This window comes from Gymnoscopelus microlampas, assembly GCF_963454915.1.
Source record: "Gymnoscopelus microlampas genome assembly, chromosome: 10".
NCBI classification, from domain to species: Eukaryota; Metazoa; Chordata; class Actinopteri; order Myctophiformes; family Myctophidae; genus Gymnoscopelus; species Gymnoscopelus microlampas.
In genome coordinates, this window is record NC_139947.1 from 41225678 (window position 1) to 41251264 (window position 25587).

Consider the following 25587-nt stretch of genomic DNA (forward strand, 5'->3'; position numbering starts at 1 on the left):
ACTTCTGTAGGTTGGACAGTTGTCTTGTCTCAAACATTGTTGATCTTTTTATCTTTATTTTCATCTTCCTTCATTCACTTTAGACACTGAGGACTGACCGTGGGTAGCTACTGGGACTTAAGTCGGGGGGTTGACGTCCCAGGTGCATCCATGTGATGTTTTTCTTTAAGAATGAGTTTCACTGACACTGTTATCTCTATACCTTCAGACTAGTACTGTACATATACAGTCAAGGAATTCTAAATAATGTCTAACAATGAAAATGTTCAAATGGAGCCTAATGCATATCAAATTAGGGGACCTTGATATTAAAAAGGTTGAATCACTACATTACCGTTACATAATCTAAATATTCCATTACTGTATTACCCATGGGCAATATTGTTTTCCCCAGTGTGGGTGGGGAAAAATCCTGTAATGAGTACTCAGAAGTACTGGTGTATGAGAGAAATTGGCAAATGGAAAAAAATACAGTTATGTTTAATGACAAAACATTGACAAAGATTGTATGAACCTTTTTTACTATCAGTAGCACAACTGTTATTGAATAGAAAGCAGTACTTGTTATGTGCCATTATGCAGATTTACAACATTCTGACAAAAGCCGTCAGATTGTTTTAACATTCTGACAAAAACTGAAATGTGGCCACAGTTGCCTGGCACTAATTACAACTATTTTATTCCATTTATTAATGTACATTCTTCAAAAGAAGGGTTATTATTCATTCATAGCATCATGAGTTATGAGAACCAGCATCCATGATAACCAACTAGCCAATCACAGCGCGACGGCTAGGGATGTAGCGTCTACAACTCTATGATAATAAAGTTTGTAAAATGATGGCGCCTTCCTGAGCGGCATGAGATGATGTACATTTATTATTACAATCATAGCTTTTACTCCCCAGCCTTGATCTCTAGACGTATAATGTAATTTACAGCTTTTGAACAGTATGCGTTTGACGATTACGTAGGCTATGGTGTAAATTTAACGACAAAGCACAATTCACTATTAAGTATGACAGCTCACGGCTCTGACAACCCAATAAAGGGGCAATCAGTCATCCCTGCACCATATTTTCTCGTCTTGGGTTTTTTCTTGCCAAGCTTGCTAGTCTACATGCTAACCATAGACTGTAAAATATAGATGCTAACACAGCATAACATTTTACTATATATATTTTTTAAGCAATGGCTGCTGGAGTAGTTTTGTATATTTTGTTTTACTAGAGGGTTGTGTTGAGTAAGAGTTGTTGTTTTAAATGCTCACTGTCTTCTACATAAATAAAACTGGCAATTATTCCTGTGTACAACTCAGTGTCTTGAGTTAGTAACCTGACAGTAGCTAACGTCGTTAGCCCATTAGCTGCTAACAGCAACCGCAGCTGGTTTCCTTAAACCTGATTCTTCCATGGTTTCATGATTTAAAACGGACCTATGGAGGCCTGGTATTGTGACAAATAGCTCCACACACACTAGAAGTGGCTTTATCTCACATTAGCCTGACTCAAGTGGTTTAAAACCATGACAGTTGTTGTGAGGTTAGCATAGCCGCCTATTAATGCAGTGCTGCCATTTTCCTCCAGTTGCTCTAGTAGTGTGTTCAATTCAGGCTGCTAACAGCAAGATGGCGGCTCCCATAGCATCATTAAGAAGTGCTGCTGTTGACATTTAGATGCAAGTTAAAAACACAAAAATAGTCTTTTCACAGTAATGCATGGAATCGCCGTGCATTGATGAATAGTTGGATCTCCGTTCACTTGGCCTGTTGGGACTATTCACATCATTTCTGTAGAGTGGCTTTTTTGCTAAATGGCGGCTCCCGTAGATTTCTGATAGCTAGATTAGCTAGCTAGCTTGCTAACGGCTAATGCTAAACGCAAGTGGAACTTGCATACCTCACAGTATGCAGTGAGTATTGTTAAGTTAGGGAAACCAGAACATTCTTTATCTATTGGCACACTGAAGAGGATATTTATAATAGGATCATAGTGTGTATTTTTTTTTCTTTTCTTTTGAGTGTTGCTCACTGCGACTGTAACTGTCGCATGCTAGCTGGTTTATTTCAACTAGCTGGTTAGCTTCACGGAGGGACAACTAGCCTGGTTCTGGTTGAGCTAACATTAACCACCGGCTGGCTGCTGCGGGCTACTTTGACACCAACATAGAGACTTTATCTGGAACTATATAGGACTGTCTCCCTCCCAAGAGGAGCGACCATGTCTACAGAAGCCAGCGGTCCGGTGGTCATCCAGCCCTGCTGGAAGCGGGTGGTGGGATGGACCGGTCCGGTGCCCCGTCCCAGACACGGACACCGCGCCGTGGCCATCAAGGAGCTTATGGTGGTGTTTGGAGGAGGCAATGAAGGAATAGTGGACGAGCTGCACGTCTACAATACGGGTCAGTTTCAGATAATATGCTTACTGTTGTTGTACACTATGCTAACATAGCGTGGAAGTGATGAAATATTAGCCCCCTATAGGAGGCTAATGTATCATCACTTCCACGCTAACTACCGGCATTAGCTGACTGTAATAACAAACCAAGAGGAACTTTTTGTCAGTGTCAACAAATCCTAAAAAGTTGCCGTCATTATCTGACATATACGGACACATAACTGACATGGCCATGTGTTTAATTATAATGGACAAGATAAAGGTGATTGGTAAAAAACAACTCTTAGCTTGTGTTAGCGGCTGTGTACCAGTAAGCATGCTAACAATGCTAACTGTGTGTGTAGTGAACATGCTAACAACAGAACAGTGGAGTAACACAAAGAGAAATGGCGCGTTTTACAGAAAACATTGATGACGTCACATCCCTATTCAAAACAAATAACTGTTAATAACATAAAAAAGTGTTGTTAAACATCAGGTTGATTCATAATAAAAGCAGACTGCATAATACATTTCAGTCCATTAAGCATAACAGCTTTTTTAAATTATAAATAACAGCTTGATTTATAAAGAATGAATTGTATAATAAACTGCACACATTTGCTGTTTTTCAAGATTGTTGATTGAACTATTACTGTACCAGACATATTACTATTATACACCTAGACTAGGTCCTATGATTTCTATTGTTTTATTTGTGTGACGTATAGTGTGTGAGAAAGACATTTCTGTCCTCAGTGAACTGATGAAGTAACCTGGTCAGTATATTGATCACATAGGGAGTGAGCAGTACAGCAATCAGAAACAGTCTACAGTCTTTGGAATTCAGGATGACAACTGTCAGAATACAGGTTGACATTATGTTGGAATATACACATAAAACAGTGGTTCAAAAGTCAGGATGATGTAAACTTAGACATAAGTTGTGAGGTTGTTACACTTACTGTAAGTATAGGTCTACATTAGCAGCCGGTATGTTCATGAGATTAGTATCAACGCATTGTCAGGTTCACACACAAAATGTTTCAATGCATTGTCAGGTGGAGGTTCACATAGGATGGTAGACCACATGGGGCGATAACTTCTTTCACAGGTTAGCCCATTCAATCCGGGAACGCATCTGTGTCATTTTAGATTTCTTTAGCTATATTCAAAAATAGCAGATATACAAGCTCATAGCGTGGCACCGAGTGCTGCGCTATGAGCTTGTAGATCTGCTATTTTTGTTAAAAAAAATAGCAGATCTACAAGTTCAGAGTGAAAATGTGTGCAAATCTTTATATACTCAGTCTTTGTTTCTGGGGGTCCCTGGAACAAAATATTTTGAGATGGGGTGGGGGGGGGTATCGCGGACAAATACATATCATTTTGGGTGGTCCTTGCTTGACATGAAAAAAGTTTGAGAACAGTTCTTTTTTTTTCAAAACAACTGTTAGGATTTAGAAGACATTTTTAGAATCCCCAAAAGCAAAGATTTGAGATAAAAATGTTTGCTTTAAAAAACATATTCAAAGATTTGCACACATTTTCACGATTAAAAAAATAATAATAGCAGATCTACAAGCTCGTAGCTCTGCACTCGGTGCCGCTCTATGAGCTTGTAGATCTGCTATTTTTGAATAGCCCAAAGTATAACATGACGGTTATAGCTAAAAATCTAAAATGACACAGCTATGCGTTCCCGGATTGAATGTGTTAAAATGTGTGGAAATCCATATGGTAGAGCCACGAGGAAAAAAGTCCATGGCAACAGTCTGATGGTAGCCGGGTGGAAGCTGTTCAGAAACTTGTTGGTCTTACTCTTACTCTTGCCCTTGATACTAGGCCTTTTTAACATGTTCAAAATAAAGATTTCATTCATTCATATGCCTCTTTGCCTGTGGCTGAGCTCTGAAAATGCACGTGGCCAACTCATCTGACCACACTTAATGCCAGTGTCTGCTAGGCATGAATTTTACCAAACCATCTGCATGTTTGACATGGCAACTTCCTTGCAGGGAGGTTACTTGCTGTGTTAGTTGATCACAGGCTATTTAGCTGCGCTGATCGGTCAGCTTCTATATAACCCCTAGGGGAAGACATTGCAGCTGACCAATGAGTACAAGTTTATTACCCATTTATCTCTCCCCTCACCCATGGAAAATATTGCCTGGGTATGTGATGCACCCCCCCCCCGCAGCACCTTAAGTCCTTGCATTAATCCACCACTGATCGTTGTGTTATTAATGTTTATGTTATAGCTACCAACCAGTGGTTCATCCCAGCTGTCAGAGGAGACATCCCTCCAGGTTGTGCAGCGTATGGGTTTGTGTGTGACGGTACCAGACTGTTGGTGTTTGGAGGAATGGTGGAGTATGGAAAATACAGCAATGACCTCTATGAACTACAGGTGAGCTCCAGTTCTAAACTACAAATACACTTAGGACCTGTTGGAAGTCCACTTCTGGAGATTACAAATGCACTTAAGAACTGTAGGAACCACTTCTAAACTACAAATAAATGTAGACCCTGGGTGTTCTAGATAGAGTTTTGTTGGTTTAGTGATTGATCAGGTCAGTCATTGGGAGTAGAAGATTAAAAAAAAGATATTTTTGGGGCTTTTCTGCCTTTATTGAAAGTGTACAGTTGAGATGGATATGAAACTCATTTTTATAATTGTTTTGTCCTTTATTTGTCAGGCCAGTCGTTGGGAGTGGAAGCGTCTTAAAGCCAAGTCTCCTAAGAATGGCCCGCCCCCCTGCCCCCGCCTGGGTCACAGCTTCTCTCTTATTGGTAATCGCTGCTATCTGTTTGGAGGGCTGGCCAATGACAGTGAAGACCCCAAAAACAACATCCCCAGGTATCCGTATGCACAACAACACACTGAAATTAACATACATTACAACAACAACACACTGCTCACACACAGTGAGTTACTCAGAATATATAATATATAATATATAAGTAGCACATCTTAACTTTTTTTTTTTACAAACCCATCTCTGTTCCACACCAAAAATGAGATATCTTTCTCCCACTGATGAAATAATGTACAGGCTTTTTGGAATGTCACCAAAGGGGCCATAGTGGGATCTTATTGAACTTGGCATTGTGAGCATGTAGATCTGCTATTTTCACCAAATGTTTCCCGAATGGTCATCTATTTATTACAGAATATTTATGGTATCTATTTTATTCTTGCCAAATATTTGCTTGCCTATTATGATGTGCCCAGATTAGGGATACTAGGATTCATAAATGACATACCACCACAATAAACTCACATAACACACAATACAACAATACTACTCACACAACACGCAATACTCACACAGCAAAACTACTTTGTATGTCCCCAGGTATCTGAACGACCTGTACTCATTAGAGTTGAGGGCAGGCTCCAGCGTCGTTGGTTGGGACGTTCCACTGACCTTTGGACAGCTGCCTCCGCCCAGAGAGAGTCACACAGCAGTCGTTTACACCAGCAACACAACCAAGAAGTCACGCCTCATTATCTATGGAGGCATGAGTGGCTGTCGCCTTGGAGACCTGTGGATGCTCGACATAGGTGGGTATCATTATTATTATTATTACTCTCCGCAGGAGAGTATTGTTTTCACTTTCTAAATATGACACACCGATTGGTCAAGCCTCACGTGACACGTGACAATACGGTGAAATACTGTATAAATACATGGCATCACTTTGACAGTGTCTCTGCCACTGTCAAAGTGAGGTAAGACAGGAACCATCACGAAATGGCTGCATGGCTGATACATAATTGGCAGATAGGACAGATAGGACACTTATATAGACAGGAGGGATATGACACTTACACAGACGGATAGGACACTTACAGTACACAGACAGGACGGATAGGACACTTACAGTACACAGACAGGACGGATAGGACACTTATACAGACAGGACGGATAGGACACTTATACAGACAGAACGGATAGAACACTTACACAGACAGGACGGATAGGACACTTACATAGACAGGAGGGATATGACACTTACACAGACAGGACGGATAGGACACTTACAGTATACAGACAGGACGGATAGGACACTTACAGTATACAGACAGGACGGATAGGACACTTATACAGACAGGAGGGATAGGACACTTACACAGACAGGAGGGATAGGACACTTACATAGACAGGACGGATAGGACACTTATACAGATAGAACATTCCCAACATTCCCAACAGCGGAGAGTTGTGCTCCGAGGAGCACTTTTTCTAGTTATTATTGTTATGATTGGGAAACAATAGGCTCTATTCACAGCAGCCATATTATGAAGACATTCACAGGTGTTACCAATGATACTAATGAAGGCTCTGTTCCATTCTGGTCAAACAGAGTCAGGGTGCTAATATTGTGCATGTTGGCTCACTGGAAACACTCTGTTACACCAGTGGGTCTACAGTTGGGGTCCAGGGACCCTCATGGGCTTCCAAATGGCCCCTTACAGGTGTGTAACTCTGAGAGTGTACAACGGGTCCATTTGGTTCCATTAGTACACTCTCAGAGTTATGGGGGTCGTGGAAACCACTGTGCTAGACTAAATGGAACAGAGCCTTCATTAGTATCATTGGTAACACCTGTGAATGTGTTCATAATATGGCTGCTGTGAATAGAGCCTATTACATGTTTATATGCTTCCCAAGACAGACATAGGACCCCAGTTGGCCAGATGGGGGCACTGTAATTACATTTAAAAAAAGTTTTGTTGTGTGTTTTAGTACTGAATTATCAGTAATTGCCTATTGTTGTATTTTTAAATGCCAGCATTGTAATGTGATTGTTATAGACATTGCCCAGCCGTATAATATTAGGTGATATTATATAATACAACATGATGCAGCGTTTATTCATTATTGATTGATGTGCTTTCTATACTTCAGACTCTATGACCTGGACAAAACCAGGGATCAGTGGAACATCTCCTCTACCTCGCAGCCTTCACTCTGCTACTACTATTAATAACAAGTTAGTATACACTCTGCTTTTAACAAGTTCCTATACACTCTGCTTTTACCATTAGTAACAAGTTGGTGCTCTGCTGCTACCATTAACAAGTTAGCAAACACTCTGCTACTATTATTAGTAATAAGTTAGTACATAGACAAGCACTCTATTGCTTTTGTACTATAGAATTAGCTTAGAATTAGAGTCTCATCACAGGTTTAAAGGCGTAAACCTGTATGCCTATAGGGGGAAACAGATCCTGCCAAAAATGCAGTTTCCCACAGTTTGAGGCAGCACTGAGTACTATAAAGTTTGGCAAACCAAGTGGTTAGGACCGTTTAGGGCAAGGGTATTTGTCACTGTATATTTGCACATACGGTGAAAATATGTTCTCTGCATTTACCCCATCCTAAGTATCAGGCGCAGTAGGTGCTTGAGGGACAGTTAGGAGTTAAGACCAGGAACGCATCTGTGTCATTTTTTGATTTCTTTGGCTATTCAAAAAATATCAGAAATACAAGCTCATAGCACAGAGCTTGTAAATCTGATTCAATTTTTGAAAATCCTGAAAATGTGTGCAAGTCTTTAGTTTGAATATACTGTATATATATATATTTTTTAAGCGAACATTTGCAACTAAAATCTTTGCTTCTGGGGATTCTACAATGTCTTCTGAACCCTAACAGGTTTTTTTTTAAACGTATGTTGCTATATATCAGTGGTTCTCAAACTTTTTTAATGTCAAGGACCCTCAAAATTATATGTATCTGTCCCCATCTCAAAATATTTTGTAATGGGGACCCCAGAAGCAAAGATATGAGTCAAAATGTTCCCTTTAAACATATATATATATATATTCAAACATTTGCACAAATGTTCGAGATTTAAAAAAAATAGCAGATCTAGGGGAGCCCGCTGGCCTAGCGGTCCAGGCGCATACCACATGGGCTGGTAGTCTTACAGTGTGTCGCGGGTTCGACTCCCGATCCCGACGGCCTTTGCTGTGTGTCATCCCCCACATCTCTCTCCCCATTTCCTGTCAGCCTACTTTCCTCTCAAATAAAGGCAGAAAAAGCCCCAAAAATATCTTTCTCAAATCTATCTAGAAAAAAATGCAGAAGTGTGTTGTAAAGTGTCTTGCTCAGGGACACTTCGACACGTAGACCGGGACCGGGATGCAAACTTGGGGACTTTTTTTGTGCCAAATAAAGAGAGTATATTGGAATTGATAATGGCATTTTTTCCTTTAATCTACCAAATATATACCAAAGCATGGTCATTTTTCAAAACCCAAGAATTCTACTCTATTTATACTTAGTATAATAGGATGTAACAATAAAAGATGTTGATCCCTTCAATGAAGGTGATGATGTGTTACTTTATTTTACAGGATGTTTGTATTTGGTGGTTGGGTTCCACTTGTCATGGAAGATGTCAAAGCAGCAACACATGAAAAGGAATGGAAATGTACAAACACATTGGCCTGTCTCAACCTAGGTAAACACACACACACACACACACACACACACACTAAACAACATATGCTAACTGGCCTGTTTAAACCTACATAGTAAATTCTTTAGTGTTAATTACGCCTCCATCGACGATGGCTGTGGTCAGAGGCATATGTTTTCAGGTTGTCCAGACGTCCGTCGTCCGTCCGCCCAATTCTTGTGAACGCGATATCTCTGGAATGCCTTGAATTAATTTCTCTGGAATGCCTTGAATTAATTTCTCTGGAATGCCTTGAGTTAATTTCTTAAGACTTTCTAACATCCACTTGAACTGAAAGATCAAGGTCACTGTGACCTCACAAAACATGTTTTATACTTGTCATAACTTAACTTGTGATAACTTAACTTACATTTAGTAAAACATACCTTCAATTACATTACTTTGATATCTTCACTACATTATATGATGTGAGTCAGGACCGATATGGATGTAAACTTCAACTGGTTGGCGGAGGGCTGGAGGCATACAACCGTGATACTGTATTTCTAGTTCCATGTATCTCTAAGAGTTCTCTTGATCTTACTGTGTATGTACACACTCTACACCAAGGGTTCCCAAACTTTTCAGGCCACGACCCCCCAAAATAATCATATTTTTACCCTGACAAGCACTTGAAATAGTAGGCATTACATTTAGTTGTTTTCAAAAACATTCATGCTTGCACATGCGCCTTGCAGAGAGCTTTGTGTGACAAAGCTGTGAAAACCTGCAGGAGAGATTTCATGTTCTCGTTGAGCAGAACATGAACGCACGATCATTTGGCTTCAGAGGACCTGGATTATACCATACACACTGTATAGAGTATTTTATGTTAATTGTTTTGCCCTCTTTGAAACTTTAAGTGCTGTCTCCACTGGAGAAAGCTGCCAAAAGGTTTTGCTGGCAAACTCTTTGTGTGTTTTGTAGACAAAGAAAGAAACTAGCGTGAGGATGAATAGATAGTGAGAGAATTTTCCATTTTCATTCCTTTAACACTGTATTAATGGATACATTAAAAGACATTCCTACAGACGGATACCTGGGTAACACTACGCACCTGTCACCACATCTGTCTGTCAGTCAGTATCTCTGTGTCTAACTACATGTCTGTTTCTGTGTGTGTGTCAGATAATTTGTGTTGGGAGACTGTTTGGATGGACATGGGAGAAGACAACGTTCCCAGAGCAAGGGCTGGTCACTGCAGTGTCGCCATCAACTCCAGACTATACGTCTGGAGCGGGAGAGACGGCTACAGGAAGGCCTGGAACAACCAAGTGTGCTGTAAGGATCTGTGGTACCTTGAGACTGGTAAGTACTACTATACTACTACTGTACTACAGATACTATTACAGGTGTACTTCTACTGTCATAACACCACCAGCAGAAATAGGTGTACTGCCCTAATGAATACACTAGTTAAGTTGTTTGTCTGTCTCTGTTTGTATGCCTGTCAACATTATTACATAATTGCCTAATCGCAATTATTTGAGATAATCACAATTCTTTTTCATAATCGTTCCCACGGTGAAACATTTTACGACATTTTCAGACATTTACAAAAATATCAGAAATAGCAGAACTATTGAAAAGTGTATTAACACATTGGGTGCCAAAACCGTATACAGTATATACGGTTTTGGGAATACAACCGTGGAGTGCCAAAACCGTATATATACGTTTTTTGAAAAAAAAAAAATTTTGAGAAAAAAAAAATGTTTTTCTCCTTCACAGCACCAGGAGATATCATTTTCCGAAGATTTAGACTCCAATCCACTTCCTGGTTAACTTATGACTTCAAAAGCCTGTATCTCGGCTCCTAAAAAATGGTTAAAAATCCTGGCACTCAACGTACATTTTTTTAATAAACCTCTGGCACCCCAAGTGTTAAATATGGCCTATTTTGAGTACATTATTTATTTTGATTATTGGTACCAGTCATTGTCAGTCATTTCGGTGTATGTTATTATTTGTTATATCTGCCCTGTGCAATTTTTGTTCATGAAGCCTAAAAGGCAAACATTCATTGCTAAATGAATGAATGAAAGCTAAATGAATTATTTATATGACAATTAATCATCAAGTAAAGTTTCATGATGGTGACAGCCCTATCTGTTTGTCTCCAGAGCGTCCCTGTGCTCCGTCGCGTGTCCAGTTGGTCAGGGCCAACACCAGTAGTTTGGAGGTGAGCTGGGGTCCATCCCAGACGGCAGACACCTACTTGCTGCAGCTCCAGAAATACAACCTCCCAGTTACACCTGGAGCACCCCAGAGCCCCGCCACTGCCACAACGCCTACCATTACCCCCGCCCCCTCACTCAAGAGCGCCGCTGCAGCACCAGCCAACCAGGCTGGTGTAACGATGCAGGGCTTCACAATAGTCCCCTCCCCCACATCTTCAGTACCAGGAACCCCATTGGCTGCTGCCACAAGATCACCAGGTAAATGTAATATTATATTTATATTTATACTAAAGCTTCTGGTAGATGTATGTGTATTCATACTAGAGCACAGGTAGATTTGATATTAATGTATGTTTATTAGTACCAATAGCGGAGCATTTGATTTAACAATTTATAATGAATTTATAATAACACTACTGTATGTTTGTTGACCAGGGTCCCTCAGGGGTCTGCACTGGATGCCTTCCTTTTCCCCTCTACACCAAATCTTTTTGCCAAACATAGACAACATTGTGAGCTTGTAGATAGGCTATTTTTGCCAAATGTCAGCCAATTATGACATGCCCAGAATATGGACATTAGGGTTCATAATATGGTGAACCATGGCACCTAGTTGATTTAAACCAATGCTAGACAGGTAGAATTTATATTGATACTAGAGCTGCAGGTAGGCGTATGTTTGACACGTTTGTGAGACTTTGTTTCTGTATGACATTTGGTCATATGAATGCCTCTGACATTCTACCGTAAGGAATGGCAATGATGTTATAACTCAGCTGTGTTGAAGGTGGAAACAGTTCAGCAGTAATTGACGGGTAGCACAGACGGTACATTAACCGTAATGATAATGTTCTTCCACAGCAGTGCTGAAAGTGGCAGCAGCTCCTGGCACCACCAGCGCTGGCTCTGTCGTCACGGTGAGACAGGCCGTACCAAAATCTCCTGTCACTGTGACATCACTTCCCACTGGTGTCCGTACGGTAGTAGCTGGTCAGGCGACACAGGGGACGGTAAAAACATTTTTTTACATGAAATTACAGCTTCTTCTAACGACATAAACTACAGATATGTTAACACCATAAACTAGAGTCATGCTAACATCATATACTACAGCATTGATAGATACAAATTAAAATTAAATACAAAATTGAATAAATACCTGCCGTCTACAGTAAATTTGGTCTAATTTCTAGTTGTCTCCTTCCTTTCAGCCCGTGGGAGGCAGTACTCAGATGAGTGGCATGGCTGCCCTAGCAGCAGCTGCTGCGGCAACACAGAAGATCCCACCCTCCACAACGGTCCTCAACCTGCCAAGTGGAGCAACCATGGTTAAGACTGTAGGTGTGACCCCTGTATCTAACGCCATGCCTGTTAACCACTTAAACCCTATACTAGTTTGAGGGTTCTATACTAGTGACTTTTCTGTTTTTGCTACACATTAAATATCTGCGCTGAAAATAGCCGATCTACAAGCTCACGCATTGTGAGCTTGTAGATCGGCTATTTTCTATTAGTTTTCTCCACAATACGGATTCTGGGGTTTAAGTGGTTAAAGAAGCCCCCCTGTTGTTATTATGATTATTATTATTAGTTAATTGAGCTCATAATTATGAGTTGGTATAAAAATCTATTGTTTAAAAGTAGTAAATGTGTTTTAACACTGGTAGAAAATAAAAAGATTGTCTGGAAAATTATAATAATTTTGCTCTCTGTCTCTTTATCTATCTCTGTCTGTCTCCTGTTCAGGTAAATAATCCGGGTACTCACATATTGAAACAAGCGGCTGCCCAGCTGGGTGGGGTCTCGGTAGGCTCCACCCCCGGAACCCCCGGCCGACCAATCATCACCGTGCATAAGTCCGGCACGGTGACAGTCGCTCAGCAGGCGCAGGTTGTTACCACGATGGTGGGCGGAGTCACCAAGACCTTCACACTGGTGAAGAGCCCCATGGGCAACGCCGGAACTCTGGTGTGTATCTGTGTGTGTGTGTCATCAGATAGTCATTAATGCAGAGAGTATCAGGATTGTCACACAGAACTTTATATCGGAAGTTTATAACCACATGATACAATTATTATCTTACTTTTATCAGGCTAGTGTTGTGGCTTCTTTACACAGTAAAATCCTCAGTGTTTATCTCTGAGTGTACATGTAAACACATGGGCCCTTACGGGTTCATTTGGATACATCTGCACACTCTTCAGAGTTATAAATGGATAAATTAGCAATGAGGATTTTACTGTGTACTAAATTAGAAATGACAAATCCTGTATGAATCCAAACACAGAATTTGATTGATTGTTTAGACATTGTCATATAATATTGGTGTGAACGAAGCTGGATATACTGAATGACAAAGCACTGTCACTTTACCAGTAAACATTGTTTGTTAATAATAGTAAGGTAGCACTAATAATAATGTCTGTGTTTCAGCTTGGTAACCTAGGTAACCTGGGGAAGATGATGTCAGTTGTTCAGTCTAAGCCAGGTCAAGCTGGAGGCATTACTGGTCAAACACAGATCATACAGGTACACTAACACACAATATACACACACACACACACACACACACACACACACACACACACACACACACACACACACACACACCTACCTTACACATGTGCCGGCTACATCGGAGTGTCCTTTTATTCTATGTAATTATATTTTATAGTAGAGTCGGGCAGAGACTATTTTTCAATTTCTATTATCAATAAAATGTCTGTCATGGATTAAGCACATTAAACCTGGCATTCCTATTTTGGGCACATTTTTTAAAATATTTTTTATTTTTCAAAAACAGTGCAAATAGCAGGTATACATATGTCACTGTTTGTTGCTGAAACATGTTTTTTTTTTTACCAAGTTTGGTTCAAATGGTCTTAGTGAGTCATGTGGCAATGACCGTCAAACACGGTTTTGATATTCCTTTCTATTTACATGTAATTACCTTCACAAATATGTGGTTGGAGGATATTTCTCACTGTAAACGCCATATCAGGAACGCAATATCCAATCAACCCCAAATTGAAATATCAATGCACTCACTTCTGACCATGGGGGTGTCACAAACGCAGAAAGTTGCACCCTCTGTCGTACAAACTATATCCCTCCGCAGCTTCCTTGTGTCCTTGGCGACTGCACCCAATGAGGCCACCCAGCCTGATGGAAATCTGTGCTCCGAGGAGCACCCTTTTCTAGTTGATAATGGTGCTTTTATGATGTTTGAGAGTGTTAAAATGGAACACTTGATTTAGTTCCACTTGTACACCAAAGCCATACCTCAATTAAATTAAACAGAGTTAAATGAACTCTCTATGACTATATAGTGTGGATGGCACAGAGGCACCTGAGCTGACGGTCTCAGTCTCTACCAGCAGCCTAATGTCTCTTCTTGTCCTCTCTCTGTCAGACCAAAGGTGGTACGTTACCGGCTGGTACCATTTTGAAGTTGGTGTCATCAGCAGACGGGAAATCGACAACCATCCTCACGACCACACAAGCCGGTGCTGGCTCCAAACCTGGACACACTTTCCTAAAAACCATCCCCGTCTCTGCCCTACAGCAAGGAGCTACCGGTAACATACACACACACACACACACACACACACACACACACACACACACACCACACACTTACCTCACACTAACACACTGATTCTCAACCTGTGGGCAACTTTCTTTTTTGCCGTGCTATGAGCTTGTATATCTGCTATTTTTGAATAACCAAAGAAATCTAAAACAGACACAGATTCTTTCCCGGTCTTAATGGGTTAACTTAAGAGCTTGTAACTAAATAACTACTATTAGATCCATTGGAACACAGATTATTTTTTCCATTTTCTAACCGTTTCTTTTGGACAATTTAGTATATTTAATTAAATTATATTTCAACTTCCACTTAAACCCTATTATACTTAGTTGACTGTGGTCCTTCAGGGTTCTATACATGGTCCACTCCTTTACCCCCTCTACACCAAGTCTCCAAATAGCCGATGTACAAACTCGCAACGCAATGCGCTGTTAGCTTGTAGATCTGCTATCTCCGTCGAATGTTCGGCCCCAGAATAGGGGACGTTAGGGTTCAAGTGGATAATGGAATAAAAGGTGATCTGCCTGTCTGTCGTTCCAGGTGTCTCTTCCGGTAAACCTATAACCATTCTGACCAGTAACACCAGGATGGTCACACCAGGAGTTGGAGGTAAAATCATTACCACCGTACCCAAGATCTCTACAACAACCGGACAGCAGGGACTCACACAGGTAACATTTTTATATAAATATATATATATTGTATTGATAGTAGTGAAGAAAGACAGGAAACGGGGAGACATAGTCAGGGAGTGACATGCAGCAAAGGTCTGCCGGGCTCGGGAATCGTACCCGGAACTCGCTGTCAGGCATCAGAGCCTATGCGGTATGTGCCTTTACCACTCGGCTATCGGCACCCCCAGAGTGTAAAATGTTATGAAATGGACTTGGTGTTACCCCCCCACCAGCGCACCAACCCGGTGCGCTGGTATGATCGGTCCGTCTGAAACTCGGCCAGTGAGAAACGCTCTGCGGTGCAAAAATAGGTGCGATTAAAATGTGTTAATTTTTTTAGCGCAATAATTTTTCTGTAATTAATTGATCTAAATTAACGCGATAAAGTCCCGGCCCTAGTTTCTATACATAAAAACAAAGCCCCACACACACACTGCTGTATCCAGATTGATTTAGGTATCAAACATGTCTGTCTGTAGGTGGTTCTGAAGGGTTCTGGTCCTGGTCAACCTGGTACCATTCTGAGGACAGTCCCTGTGGGTGGAGTCAGACTGTCACCTACTGTTAGCAAACCAACTGTCATGGTCGTCAAGGGCAACACAGGTAAGCACGTTGTGTGTTGTAAATGTGTGCTGTTGTGTTGTCTTCTCTCAAATACTGAAGAATGAATATAAATACAGTGGTCTCTGCAAGTATTGTAATAACACATTTTTGTGTATAGTTGTGAGTACCATGGGAACAGTCTCCAATACCCTAACAACTACTGCTATGCTGGCTAGTCCGGTGACCACAGCACGCACACAGGTACATACACCCAAACCTCTCCTTCTCCTACTTCTACTCCTGTCTCCTACTACTTATGTTTTGTCTCCATTCTGGGTCTGTCTCTTCCTCCCCCCATTATATTTCTAGGATCACAGTATTGGGTTGGTTGTACACTATGGGTGTGTCTCAGGTCCTTAAATTAAATCCTCATTTTCAACACTTGCATTCTTTCTTTGCGTATTAGAAGAAACAAGGCAAAGAGAGAGGAAAGCAATACATGTTGTTTAGAGAAATGGGATGTGAATTGCCCTGAAGGGTCATGTTAAGCGACATCGATTTCTGGTGACATGAAGGCCCTCCCATTTAGGGGCTTAATATTGCCAGCTGGAGGGGCGGAGTAATCACGCGTGATTTGGGGAAACCACACCCCGGAGAGCCGCTGGAATCCAAACCGCGGCCCCGACCCTCTCCATTGGTTGGCTGTTTCCTGTTGCTGTCAAAATACGCTAGTCTGTGTTATATAGGTTATAATAATTGCTTCTCTGCTGGCTTTATCCAAAGAGTTTATAAATAGAAGGTCTTGTGCGTCTGTAAAAAAAGCGTATTTTAACATATATCATTATCACAGGGATGCGGGGGTTAACAGAGCTGCTCGCAGTCTAAAATCACTTGTCCATTCCTATTTTTTTTTAAAAGCGTATTTTAACCATTCGACGACCGTCTCCATCTATTTACTCTTTCGGTATAGCCAGCAGAGAAGCAATTATTAACCTATATAAACGGAGTAGTGTATTCATAAACTCTTTCGGTATTGTTATTATAGCGTAGCGTATTTTAACCATCATCATCATCAGCTAGATATACATTGTGGAAACAGCCAGCCAATGGAGGCGGTCGGGGGCGCAGTTTGGATTCCAGCGGCTCTCCGGGGGCGTGGTTTCCCCAAATCACCGGTCCTGTCCCAAATGACGCGGTAATCACACATCATGCTGTTCAGCTTGGGAAGTCTTCCTGGTAGGAGTTTCATATCTCCTATCTACTTAGTGATGCCTCCTACTAATTCCTATCTCCTTCGGGAAGGAATAAAGTTCTGAGCTTTGAGCATTCATTCATACTGTCTGCGACTTGCCGACAGCTTCGCCAGAAAATGTAAGCAAAGAAATGAATATGGTCTTTCGCATTTCCGTGGTAGCAGAGCTTACCTCATCTTCCCAACCAATCAGTTTATTTTCAATTTATTTTTTTCAGAGGTACATCACAACATTTTTTTTTGTTGTTTTCACTTTGAGACTTGACTGAGTGACAAAATGGTTCTACTTCATGTTCAAGTGAGGATATAGGAGCTAGGACAGAGCAGAATAAGGACCTGATACGCACCGCGCCCTATGTCTCTGATCCAATGATCCATGTATTCATTACTATTCATTGCTTTGAATGTTGCTGATCTAGGATCTCATCCTTGTATCGCTTACTATGGGTTGATTGTTATGTTTGCTGATCTAAGTACTTAATCTCATTCTGCTGTTGGAAAAATGGAAAGAGAATGAGTAGAATCCCAAAAACAAATGTGATGTCATTCATTCTCCAGCAAGTGACACTTATCACCACTCCCAGTGGAGTTGAGACCCAGCCTATGGTTCAGGACCTTCCTGTGGCCATAATGGCATCTCCCACATCCGAACAGCCTGGGACAACTACTACTACTACAGCTACAGATGGTGAAACGATGGGTAATATGGGCTATACTTTGAAAAACAAACATCTATCCACTGTAAAATACCTGTGTTCATTTAATTCGGAGAGTGTACAAATGTAACCAAATGGACCCGTAGGGTTACTTTCTTGAAGTAACCGTAGAAAAAATATGTAAGTGAACACAGGGTTTAGGTGTTAGTAGGGGCATTGCAACTACAGGACGTCCCACAATTACATTACACAACCAATAATAACCACTGGACATCCTATAGTATTTATGTAATTACGTGTTTGACCTGTTTGTCTGTTCTCTGCCCAGCCACTACGGTGTGTTCCAATCCTCCCTGTGAAACCCACGAGACTGGAACCACCAACACCGCCACCACAGCCTCATCTGGAATGGGACAAGTCCTCCAGGTGAGATTCTTTCGCTCTGTTACTGTTAAAATGGGATTATGTTACTGACCACTGATCTTAATGTGGTCGTGAAGTGAAATGTTTTATTTTATCACGAGTCTCGCGACTTGTGGAGTTGCGCATCATATGCACATAAAATAATAAATAAATACTGTGAGCTCGGAAATATCACAGTATCAATACTGTGGCTGTTTATACCGCCGTAATACGGTATACCATTACATGCCTACTGGGGACCCCCTGGAACACCATCACACTGGCCCCCACTCTGAGAACCACTGCTTTCGAAATACAATACTTTGTTTCAATTTGGTTCAGTGTGCCTCTGTTCTCATTTTCATGTTAAAGTCTTATCAAATCCTAAAATAGATATACACGCATTACATGGTATAAAAACAACTGAAGATGTAGAGGCCAATGTCAGGTAACACATTTTATCACACACACATCCGTATCAGGGGCGGCAGTGGCTCAGGAGTAGAGTGGCCGGGTAGAGTGAACTGGAAACCGCAAGGTTCCCAGTTCGATCCCGGGCTGGGGGGCTCCCCCAGAGTTAGTGTCGAAGTGTCCTTGAGCAAGACGCTGAACCCCTAATTGCTCCCGAAGTGCAGGTTGGTGCCTTGCATGGTTTCCTCCACCATCGGTGTATGAATGTGTGTATGAATGGGTGAATGTAATCTACATCTATGTAAAGCGCTTTGGATAAAAAGCGCTATATAAATGCACCATTTACCATTTATTTATTTTTTATCCGTAGCAGACCACTAGTACAATTCACTCACAGTGACATCATTGTTCCTGTTTTAGCCACGATAGAGACAAGCTTATACTAGCAAAAAACAAAAAGGGAAGCTTCCACATCACTGGAAATGGAAATCATCTTCACAAATGAAGGCTTCTTTATTAGGTTCAACATTTTGTGACTACTCAGTGATCAAGGAAGGGGAAATCCATCACCAGGTTCCAATTATCCAAATTTCTCACTGACAATAGGGACAATGGCGCAAATACATTGCAGCTGACAGACATGTTATGTGATGGCATCTGTCGAAATTGCTCATGGACAAATATTATGCAGCCCTATTAATTAGTCTTTGTTAAGGCTTGTACAATGAGCCTCCATCCTCAGTTTAATGTTAATCATGTACCTGTGTGTGTGTGTGTGTGTGTGTGTTCTAGGTGTGTTCTAACCCACCATGTGAGACCCATGAGACTGGAACCACCAATACTGCTACCACAGCCTCATCTGGAATGGGACAAGTCCTCCAGGTGAGATTCTTTAGCTTGTTAATCACACTTTGAGGCATGTTTATGATGAAGATATTTGCCAAAATATAAGAAAATATCGAGTGGGTTAAAAAAAGATTGCCACTGGTTCTTTGAACATTACGAGCGAATATTGAGTAATGTGAAAGAGAACAACACTTTACTGTTAGTTCAGTCTTGTTATAACTACAACAGCCGATTTACTCTTTGTAAATGTAAAATGCATTTGTTCATTTACTGCATAGCTCAGCCTCACAGTCATACAGACGGCATTTTTCTTGAAGAAAGAGGGGCCAGTGAAAAGTTTCCTCTACCAACTTTTTTCACTACTGCCCCTATAATTGACAAAGGTCGCCACAGGTTATTGCAGTTGGATGTACGGTGAACGTACGTCAGGTTGAGCTCTGAGCAACGGATGACAGATTAATATTATGCATCCCTATTAATTAGTCTTTGTTAAGGCTTAATGTACAATGAGCCTCCATCCTCAGTTAATCATGTACCAGTCTAACTGCATGTGTTGCGTGTTTTCTAGGTGTGTTCTAACCCACCCTGTGAAACCCACGACACTGGAACCACCAACACCACCACCACAGCCTCATCTGCAATGGGACAACCCCTCCAGCCCCAGGTGAGATTCTTTAAGAACCCCCAAATTAATGTAATTGGCCGCAGGCCCCCCATCTGAAGATATTTAGTGCGGGGGAGTGGGCCCCCATACAAGATTTGTGTTGTTAAAATGTTTCACCGATTTTTCTTTCAAGATTCTTTGAAAATAGCTGATGTGTACTGTATATAGGGTTAAACTGATTTTGATGCTATATTAACCAATTTGGCTGAGGACCCCCTGGAACTCCCTCAAGGACCCCTGGGGGTCCCCCAGACACCGCACTGAGAACCATTGCTTTAGAAATACAACACTTTGTCTCATTTTAACTCTTTCACTGACAGATTTATTTCTGGCTGCGTGCAACGACTGCCAGCGATTTTCTTTTAATTTTCTTACCTTTTGAAGTAGTCACAGAATATTTATCTCCAGTATGATCAATCCCCTGATAGTTTGTAATCACAGGGTGTTTCACTGTGCTTCGCTCAAAAAAAAAGAAGGGAGAGACAGAGAGGGAGATACAAGTAGTACCAATAACAATAATAGTAAATATAATAGTGTAAGATATTATATCATAATATAGTACAATAATAATAGATAGTATATAGTGGTATAGTATAAGAATGTTAAGATAATATACAGGGCCTGGAAGGCTGGCGTTGTGGTCCAGGCACCTAGGCTCAATGTTCGCCTGACAACGCGTTGTGGGTTCGAGTCCCGAGCCTGACGGCCTTTGCTGCATGTCACTCCCCATCTCTCTCCACATTTCCTGTCAGCCTGCTGTCCTACTGTTAATCAGTATTATGTGTGTGTGTGTGTGTGTGTGTGTGTGTGTGTGTGTGTGTGTGTGTGTGTGTGTGTGTGTGTGTGTGTGTGTGTGTGTGTGTGTGCGCTAGGTGTGTTCTAACCCACCATGTGAGACCCATGAGACGGGAACCACCAACACTTCTACCACAGCCTCATCTGCAATGGGACAACCCCTCCAGCCCCGGGTGAGATTCTTTACAACAGTGCTTCTCAAACCTTTTCATGTTAACCCATTCAATCCGGAAACGCATACTGTGTCAATTTAGATTTTTTTTTTTACTATAACCATTATTTTATACTTTGGGCTATTCAAAAATAGCAGATCTACAAGCACGGCATAGCTGCTATTTTATTTTATTTTTATCGTAAACATTTGTGCAAACATTTTTAGCTCAAATCTTTGCCTCTGGGGATTCTACAAATGTCTTCTAAATCCTAACAGTTAAAAGAAAAAAAATGTATGTTGCTATAATATCTAACTTTATCTGACTTTTTTCGCCCCCAGAAGCAAAGATTTGAGTTAAAAATGTATACTGTATATATATTCAAAGATTTCCAAAGAAATTCACAATAAAAACGTTCTAACTTTCTAATGTGACAATAGTGACCATGGTCCAAATACATTGCAGCTGATACAGATGTTATGTGATGGCATCTGTTGAAAGAGCTCATGGACAAATATCAGTGTCATGCATCGCTATTAAGAAGTCTTTGTTAAGGCCTGTACAATGAGCCTCCACCCTCAGTTTAATGTTAATCAGTATACCAGTCTAATTGCATGTGTGTGTTTTCTAGGTGTGTTCTAACCCACCATGTGAGACCCATGAAACGGGAACCACCAACACTTCTACCACAGCCTCATCTGGAATGGGACAACCCCTCCAGCCCCAGGTGAGATTCTTTAGGACGGTGCTTCTCAAACCTTTTCATGCTAAGAACCCCCAAATTAATGTATTTGGCCGCAGGCCCCCATCTGAAGATATTTAGTGCCAGGGACCCCATACAAGATTTGTGTTGTTAAAATGTTTCTTTTTATTTCAAGATTTTGGAAAATAGCTGATGTGTACTGTATATAGGGGTGAAAAAAATACATTGCAGCTGACACATGTTATATGATGGCATCTGTCGAAAGTGCTCATGGACGATTCTCAATATTATGCATCCCTATATTAAATTAGTCTTTGTTAAGGCCTGTACAATGAGCCTCCATCCTCAGTTTAATGTTAATCATGTACCAGTCTAACTGCATGCGTGTGTTTTCTAGGTGTGTTCTAACCCACCATGTGAGACCCATGAGACTGGAACCACCAATACTGCTACCACAGCATCAGGTAATACTACTACAACAAACATACTGTAGGAATATGTATAGAATGGACATTTACACTCATAGCAACTCTGTGCAGAAGTAATCAGTACATTGGGGAAGGCTTGTCACAATTATTACATAATTGCCTGATTGTAATTATTTTTGCCTAATAGTTAGAATCTTTTCAATACATCTGTTGTAAAAACAGCTGGATGAAATTAACAAGTGTCATATTTCCATAATTACTTTGACATTGTCATCCGTGCTCTTTTAACCACTTTTACGCGCGGCGCACCCTTTGCAGTTTTGTTTACAGTGCTTAATGGCAAACAGAAATGTAATTTGCATTCATATGTTCCATTATTCATTGCCAGAAAACACAACTAAATAATTAATCGCAAATATTTGTATGACAAATAATCGTCAACTAAAGTGTAATGCCTGTGCATTTATTTGTTGCGTGAGGATGAGTCTGTCATGGTATCCATGGCAATAAGCATCATCAGCTCCCCCAGAAAAGCAGGTGGCTGTGAACGTGGAAGTAGGGTGCTTATGACCCAGCTATACTTTTATATCTATGACTACCACATCCTGTTTCCATGGCAACCCTTAACACATTGACTGCCAGAGTTTATTCCAAATTTACCCCCTTGGCTGCCAGCGATTTGCGTGTTTTTTTGTTTTCTCTATTTTCTTATTTAAATGCATTTAAGTTTCTCAGGCCATGGTTTTGAACACATACGACGATCGACCAGCAGAGCGCAGCAAAATGACACCCTCGATGACTCGCTGACTCGCCCCCCCCCCTCCCTCCAGGCTCAAACAGTCAAAACAACATGAACCGGATGTGATTGTCTTCGACAATCTCTGATCGGCTTGTGATACGATGTGATACACGACGACGATGCCTGATCGTCACCCGGACCAAAGAAAATAAAAGGGGAGCTTTCCCTTTGTATTTTATAGCGTGTCCAAAAAAGGGGTTTTCTCTATTCTGGACGAAAATGACCGGAGAAAAACGATGTGACCCGGAAACGATTTTTTTTTTTTACATCCGGCTTCGGGTGAGTGTGACGTAGGTGGAAAACGAAAGTGATGATGAAAAGTAAACAGACCCGCGCGATCACAGATGAAACCAATGAAAATACCTATTATCGAGTTAACTCGATCTAGGCAGTCGAGCGTTGGATTACTATTATCGAGTTAACTCGATCTAGGCAGTCGATGTGTTAATATTACTGCTACCATACAGTTACCATGGCAACATTTCATACTACTGCTACCATACACAGTTACCATGGCAACATGGATGAATGACAGCCAGATTTTTTGGTACGATTATTATAGTAGGATAGTATCGTAAAAAAAAAAGAAGAAATTCTATATATTTATTTCTATGGTGCCAGTAGGCTACTACCCCTACTGCTGTTCATGGTAATGCTAACACTGGTAGTATTAATAATAATACTTTTACTACTATATTATTAGCATTAGATATAGATGCAGTCTTGGAGTAGCCAGCCAACAGGCTCTAAGCACAGCAGCCATATTGTAAAGAAATTGGGCCTCTTCCTTACTTCCTTAACAGGTGTTACCAATGATTCTAATGAAGGCTTTGTGTAGCACAATGGTTCTCAAACCTTTTAATTTCAAGCACCCCCATAACTCTTGAGAGTGTACAAATGGACCCCTTACGGTTCCATTTGTGTACACTCAGAGTTAACACACCCGTAAGGCAGTATGAGCAGTCAATTATTATATAAACATACTTTAACCACTTTAGCCCTATTTTATACATAGGCTATTTGAAAATAGCCGATCTACAAGCTCACAAAGTACATTTTGATGCCAATACTTTTGTACTTTTACTCAAGTAAATTAAGAATTCTGGACTTTTACTTGTAACGTAGTATTTCTATATTGCAGTATTGATACTTTTACTTACTTAGTACTTTTTTCACCACTGGAAGGAAGTAAGAAGAAGCCCAATTTCTTTCCAATATGGCTGCTGTGCATAGAGCCTATTGGATACATATCTAACGTCCAAGGCACAGCAAAAAGTGGTTAAGGCATGCAGCCTAAGACAAACAAAAAAAAAACATGTGTGACAGACATACCTTATGAAATGACCAACCACGGACTTACCTTACAGACTAACTAACCAATCAAAAGCTTCCCTGCAGGCCTACTTTTTTTCTGGCAAATCCTGAACATGCTGACCTGTTGTTTTGTGGGTCTTACCACGTGAAGCTATTTTGCATGTATTCATGTTGTTCTAATGTGTCTCCAGCCCAGCAAGGGGGTGATGACTCACAAGGAGACACCTCTACAGAGCCAACCTCATCCACCACCACAGCCATTCAGACTAGAGCTGTTACCACGGTTACGCAGTCGACGCCCACCCCCGGACCCTCAGTACCGGCAAGTATACATGCTACATGGGCGAACAGCCTTTTTACATGTAGTTTAAGTGCAAGGGGGTGGGGGCCGGGTGGGGAGAGAGTCAGCGCACTGAAGTCAAGGCACAGACTACTGTGTTGTTGACAGACAACGGATGCACGCTTATGAGAAACAACAAAAACAAAACCTGGCAAAACAGTTGCGTGCATTAGCGCAAGATGAGGACAAAGGAAACATTCAGTCTAAATGTCCAGTTTGCTAATAATTCACAACTACAGTGCCAGATAATCACCAAGAGAATTAAAAAAGAAAAAATGTTTCAGTCATTCAGTCCGACTTCACTGTTGCCTATAGTAGCCTTTTCATAAATTATATTTGTAGGCCTACTTAGGCTGTCCTGAGAGTTTATAATATTTAGAGAAATGTAAAGTTTCAAATGCAAAAGTAGTGGTAGTAGTTGGGAATTACTGGACATTTAGACTGAATGTTTCATTTATCCTCATCTTGCGCTAATGCACGCAACTGTTTTGGCAGGTTTTATTTTTGTTGTTTCTCATAAGCGTGCATCTGTTGTCTGTCAACAACACAGTAGTCTGTGCCTTGACTTCAGTGCGCTGACTCTCTCCCCACCCGCCCCCCGCCCCCTTGCGCTTAAACTACATGCAAAAAGGCTGTTCGCGCTACATGGACATCTTTCTACGCCAACACCAAAGTTCCTCTTCGATATTTTCAGTGTAATTTTCAGTGCATTGGATCGTGGCTACATTGAGAAAATATGTAAGAAATAAAAGCGTTTGATAAGCCATAAATCAACATATTTAAAAAGATTTCAACCACAGAAGCAATTCATAGAAATGGGGAGACGGACGGACGCACAGAACACCTTTAAAATTCATGGTTGAGATATTAGCGGATATAATTCATGTCGTAGAACAGTATGTTGTTTTTAGTTGAGCACATGAACACAAGCACCGTCTAGATCGGAAATTACACATTTCCCCTTTAAGCCTGATTTATACTCAGTTG

At 41.0% G+C, this 25587-nt stretch overlaps 1 protein-coding gene across 3 annotated transcripts in view; it reads left to right on the plus strand.

Annotated features, from left to right (window-relative positions):
- Nucleotides 1–1305: 1305 nt before the first annotated feature.
- hcfc1b (host cell factor C1b) overlaps nucleotides 1306–25587 on the plus strand; it is a 29776-nt gene continuing 5494 nt past the window's right edge. Inside the window, exons 1-24 of one of the 3 annotated variants that reach the window (XM_084069282.1) lie at nucleotides 1306–2400; nucleotides 4637–4785; nucleotides 5075–5235; nucleotides 5735–5943; nucleotides 7292–7376; nucleotides 8746–8852; nucleotides 9978–10157; nucleotides 10973–11287; nucleotides 11894–12039; nucleotides 12241–12366; nucleotides 12776–12997; nucleotides 13463–13558; nucleotides 14442–14607; nucleotides 15162–15292; nucleotides 15775–15898; nucleotides 16017–16099; nucleotides 17649–17790; nucleotides 18075–18172; nucleotides 19352–19441; nucleotides 19974–20069; nucleotides 20942–21037; nucleotides 21648–21743; nucleotides 22117–22183; nucleotides 24452–24582. In XM_084069282.1, the coding sequence (XP_083925408.1) occupies nucleotides 2220–2400; nucleotides 4637–4785; nucleotides 5075–5235; nucleotides 5735–5943; nucleotides 7292–7376; nucleotides 8746–8852; nucleotides 9978–10157; nucleotides 10973–11287; nucleotides 11894–12039; nucleotides 12241–12366; nucleotides 12776–12997; nucleotides 13463–13558; nucleotides 14442–14607; nucleotides 15162–15292; nucleotides 15775–15898; nucleotides 16017–16099; nucleotides 17649–17790; nucleotides 18075–18172; nucleotides 19352–19441; nucleotides 19974–20069; nucleotides 20942–21037; nucleotides 21648–21743; nucleotides 22117–22183; nucleotides 24452–24582 (3297 nt within the window). In that variant the 5' untranslated portion in view covers nucleotides 1306–2219. Of the gene's footprint in view, nucleotides 2401–4636; nucleotides 4786–5074; nucleotides 5236–5734; nucleotides 5944–7291; nucleotides 7377–8745; nucleotides 8853–9977; nucleotides 10158–10972; nucleotides 11288–11890; nucleotides 12040–12240; nucleotides 12367–12775; nucleotides 12998–13462; nucleotides 13559–14441; nucleotides 14608–15161; nucleotides 15293–15774; nucleotides 15899–16016; nucleotides 16100–17648; nucleotides 17791–18074; nucleotides 18173–19351; nucleotides 19442–19973; nucleotides 20070–20941; nucleotides 21038–21647; nucleotides 21744–22116; nucleotides 22184–24451; nucleotides 24583–25587 lie in introns of all 3 variants that reach the window. The other 2 variants (XM_084069281.1, XM_084069283.1) reach the window with 2 other exon arrangements.